A 4,334-nucleotide genomic window follows, 5' to 3' on the forward strand; every position below is an offset into this window, starting at 1 on the left:
CACACACACACACATCCAGGTGTTTCTTCAGCTGTGGACACAGCCATAGTCACTTTTAGAAAGTCTTATAAAACACAATTTGACATGCTTACATAATTTTTTTCTGAAAAAGTCACAAACATTCTCAATGCAGCCTTATTCCCATGACTTCTCAAATGAATAGTGTTTCATTAACATTCAGTGGAAATAACATTAAATTATTTGGAATAAAATGGCAGACATCTGAGCAAATTTAATACAATAAAAACAATTAAATAAAAATGTTAATAATGACTAAAGAATTCTCTATATATATTATATACCATGAACTGATCAAATGCATAACGGAAAGAGTCTGCCAAATGCATAAATGTAAATGTACTTTAATTTTCTAGTACATGAATATATAATGTTGGTAACACTTAATAAGATTCCATTAGTTAATGCATTAACTAATATTAACTTGCAACGAGCAATACATTTGTTACAGTTACAGTTAATAAAAATACAACTGTTCATTGTTATTTCATGTCAGCTCAGTTTCATTGAATGATATTAACAGAAAAATTATTTTAATAATGTATCAGTGCATATTGTTTGATTTTTATAATGTATTAGTTAATGTTGAAATTAACAAACTCCAATTGATAAATGCTTTAGATGTATTTTTCATCGTTAGTTCATGTTAAATAATGTAGCTAACTAATATTAACAAATGGACTCTTATTGTAAAGTGCTGCCATAATGCCTTATATTTAGCACATAGCGTGTCTTTCACTGACAATCCTGTCTCTTGGCAAACAAGCAAACAGCATTTTATTTGGGGTAAAATGTTTGCTTTTTGTTTTAAAGAACAGTGCAACTTAGGCATAACCAGAGTTTTTCAATTTTGTTTGAATATAAAATGATTGGTTTGTTTGTCTATTTTTATTATAATTGCCATGTTAGGTATGAAAGATGGATATACTTTATAACCAACTCCTAAAAGTTCTTCGTGTTGTATGTTCCTGCAGATGCTCCTCTTCGCTGTTATGTCAGTGGCAGTTTCTACCTCTTCCTCAAGTCTTTCTTCCTCCAGTTTGGATTTCCAGACCTCAACACCTTCCAGTCTCTGATCCCTGTGGACAGGAGGCCTGAGGTACATCAGCGCTCCTCTATTGTTCGATCTCTTTCCATTGCAGCTCTTCTGATCCGTGCGTTTCCTCCCGCAGCTGCTGGGCTCCATCTCTACAGCCGAGCTGAGCGAGTTCCTGAACGCACCTCAGACGCTCGGAGACGGGTCGGGACTCTGCCATCTGCTCAGCCAGTACAACCAGACCGCACGCTATCTGGAGACGGTAGGTCTTTCAGATGCCCTTGAGCTGTGTTCCAGCACACGCTAATGTGCTTAAGCATCGTAGGTACACTCCGGACGACAAGACTGCACTGTTACGCTGCCATTCAACATTCCTCGTTATGTGGATATAGTTTGTTGCAACAAGCTCAGTGGAAAAAATTCAAGATGCTAGATAGAGAGTGTTGAGAAAGATGTCTCATTCAGTGCTAAAAATGTGTAAAAAAGATTCCCCCTATGAAGGTAGCTGTGAGCACCCTCAGTGCAGTACTTGTTTCGAGCACAAATATGGTGTATTTATATTGTTTTTCCTGGACGTTAAAGACTCTGCAGTTCAGAGTCTTTGTGTTCAGCTCTCCGTCTCTCTGTGTCCCGCAGGAGCCGCTGGGATCCGTGGGTTTGGCCCGGCAGGTGTTGTCCTGCGTCTGGCCTGGAGTTCTGAAGCTGGAGATCCAGTCTGAGGTGGATCAGTGGTTTGACCATCGACTCGTGCGATACCTGGCTCTGCTCGGCTCGCAGCTCCTCAGCCCCGCACAGCTCAGCAGCGCCACCTGTCTGCCCTACAGGAAACTGTGAGCGCTCACACATCACTAAATACCTCCACACAAATGCCTCGCGTTATACTAAGCAGCTGTCTGTGTGTGCAGTGTTTCAGTTCTCGGAAACAACTACAACTTCTCCAAAACTGACTTCACCCCAGAGGATGTTTACAGCTCCATGAAGGTGTATCTCACAAATGGTAAGAATATGTACTTCGTATTTATGTTTCATAGGTGTAGAGTTGTGCGTGAATCGCTTTGGATAAAGCGTCTGCTAAATGAATATATGTAAATGTGCGTATGTGTTTGAGCTGCACGATTAACCAGTAAAAAGTGGTGATCTTATTCCTGAATGACATCGATATGGCTATGTCTTTTAAACCTTAGTTATGAGTACAATCACACCAGAACATTTAAATCAGCCTTTGACAGCTTCACAAAAAGTTTTTTCAACTAATGTGTTTCAAATATTCAAATAATCACAGAATGTGTTTATAGATTGAATATAAACACTGATGTCTATGGTAGCAATAAAATACAGTAAATCACCTTCTGAAGAGTAACTTGACACTTCAAATAAAGATTGTATGGACTACGTGGTTATGCCAGTACGGTATGTGGTGACAAGTGACTGTTAAAATCATTAATTCAAGAGGTTTGTTCAAAAACGCCAGAAATTAAACAATCAAGTGAAGTCTTTACAAATGAATCGTTTAATCATTCATTCAAACAGGTTTTTTACATTAATTTGTTCAAATTAATGTAATTGTTTAAAAATAGAATTGTGGGAGAATTGTGATCTCTATTTAAAAAAATGTGATTCTCAATTATTCCAGACTCGTTCAGCTGTAGTATGTGTGTATGTTTACATCGTGTGTGTGTGTGTGTGTGTGTGTACAGGTGGCTCACCGCGCTGCTATAACGCCGGCGATCCTCAGCTGAACTCCACAAACTGGCTTGTGAGCTACATTGGCGTCTTCATCAGATACGTCAATCTGTCTGACCTCAACTCTTTCGTGTCGTCTGACCAGGTAACAAGCGCGCTACGTCTGTCCCCTGGTGGAGTTAAGGTTCCTTACCACTTTCACCTTTGGCTTGTTTAGTTGGGGTTTATAAGAAACCTAATGTGACGGCACGACACTCTCGGATGAGAACTGTGTAATGGTGCTATTGTCTTTTGCTTTACCGCTGAAATTGAATTTGTCTCATATTTGATGATTTTGCATCACTGATTCTGTTGTTTTCCTGTTTATTTCTTTGAACCTGCTTCAACACAACCTGTATTGTATAAAGCACGATAGAAATAAATGTGACTTGACTTGAGCATCTCTGAGAAGTGTTTCCAGTAATGGCGCTCTTGTGTTGTTCTGTAGATTGGTGTGTTCTTGGAAAACCCGGAGAACCTTCAGCTGCTCAACAGCACTATAACCATCCAGTCCAGCGTAGCCAACTACTACGTAACACAGCTGTACAATCAGAACCCGTCCTTCAACCCCATCAGGTGTGCAGCTGGTCTGGTCAAATCACAACTAAAGCAGAGCAACTGTAAAATCTGAATCTAGCCTTCAGCTGCACGTGTGTTTGTGTTACAGGCTGCCAGGCCAGTTCCTGTGTGGAATTCCTTCATTTGCATTCGAGCTTCTAGGAGCAGACGACAGTTTGGTGCTCATCCAGCAAATCAACGTGTTCTGTAATGGAACCGAGAGCCCTGAGGTGATCGATCGATCAATCGCTCAATCAATCAATTCATTGATCAGTTGACCTCATTTGACCCGCTTCATCTTCGTTTCAGATCACGTCTGCTCTCGCGGCCAATCTCCCTTCGCTCTCCTCCTCCACCATCCAGCTGCTCGGCAGTCAGAGCGTGGGCCTGACGGAGGCTCAGATAAGCTCCGCCTCTGCTGATGTCATCAAGGGCGCACTGTCGACTCTCAGCGCCGTCGAAGGCTGGAATCAGGGCCAAGCCAACGCAGTCATACAGACTCTCATTCAGTCCGACTTTCCAGTGAGTCTAAATAACACTTTCCCTACATGCTACACTGAATCCTACACTGTTTGCACAATGCACTGCACACTAGTCCCTACACATTAAACCCAATACTCAGTTTTGAGCCCTTCAGAGGCGGATTTATCTCCTTTGGAATGCAGCAAAGGTTCAGTTGCCTGTAAAAGACCTTGATTAGTTGCTTCAGGTGTGTTTGATTAGAGTGGGAGCTGAACTCAACCGGACAGAAAACCTCTGCTATACACTACACTGCAGGGTTATTACAGTTCATTAAACTATAAAAAAATCATTAATTGAAAGAAAAAAATGTTAACTAAAATAAAACAAAATATAAAACATTTTATTTCAGTTAGTTGCAAAGACAACATTTCTTATTTTCATTTAGTCTAAGTACTAAAATTACATAAATTAAAAAGATAAAAATTATATAGACATTTTAAAAAATGACAAAGATACACAAGAAAATTGCTAAAAGTTT

The 4,334-nt window shown here is 40.1% G+C and overlaps 1 protein-coding gene across 1 annotated transcript in view; it reads left to right on the top strand.

Annotated features, from left to right (window-relative positions):
* LOC107758373 (uncharacterized) overlaps positions 1 to 4,334 on the top strand; it is a 19,341-nt gene that overhangs the window by 8,879 nt on the left and 6,128 nt on the right. Inside the window, exons 12-19 of the mRNA XM_016576090.1 lie at positions 993 to 1,117; positions 1,191 to 1,316; positions 1,691 to 1,884; positions 1,960 to 2,051; positions 2,752 to 2,882; positions 3,225 to 3,352; positions 3,444 to 3,564; positions 3,644 to 3,856. Coding sequence (XP_016431576.1) covers positions 993 to 1,117; positions 1,191 to 1,316; positions 1,691 to 1,884; positions 1,960 to 2,051; positions 2,752 to 2,882; positions 3,225 to 3,352; positions 3,444 to 3,564; positions 3,644 to 3,856 — 1,130 coding nt within the window. The remainder of the gene's footprint in view (positions 1 to 992; positions 1,118 to 1,190; positions 1,317 to 1,690; positions 1,885 to 1,959; positions 2,052 to 2,751; positions 2,883 to 3,224; positions 3,353 to 3,443; positions 3,565 to 3,643; positions 3,857 to 4,334) is intronic.

This window comes from Sinocyclocheilus rhinocerous, unplaced genomic scaffold (assembly GCF_001515625.1).
Source record: "Sinocyclocheilus rhinocerous isolate Xijiao unplaced genomic scaffold, SAMN03320098_v1.1 scaffold2309, whole genome shotgun sequence".
In the NCBI taxonomy this organism is placed as follows: Eukaryota; Metazoa; Chordata; class Actinopteri; order Cypriniformes; family Cyprinidae; genus Sinocyclocheilus; species Sinocyclocheilus rhinocerous.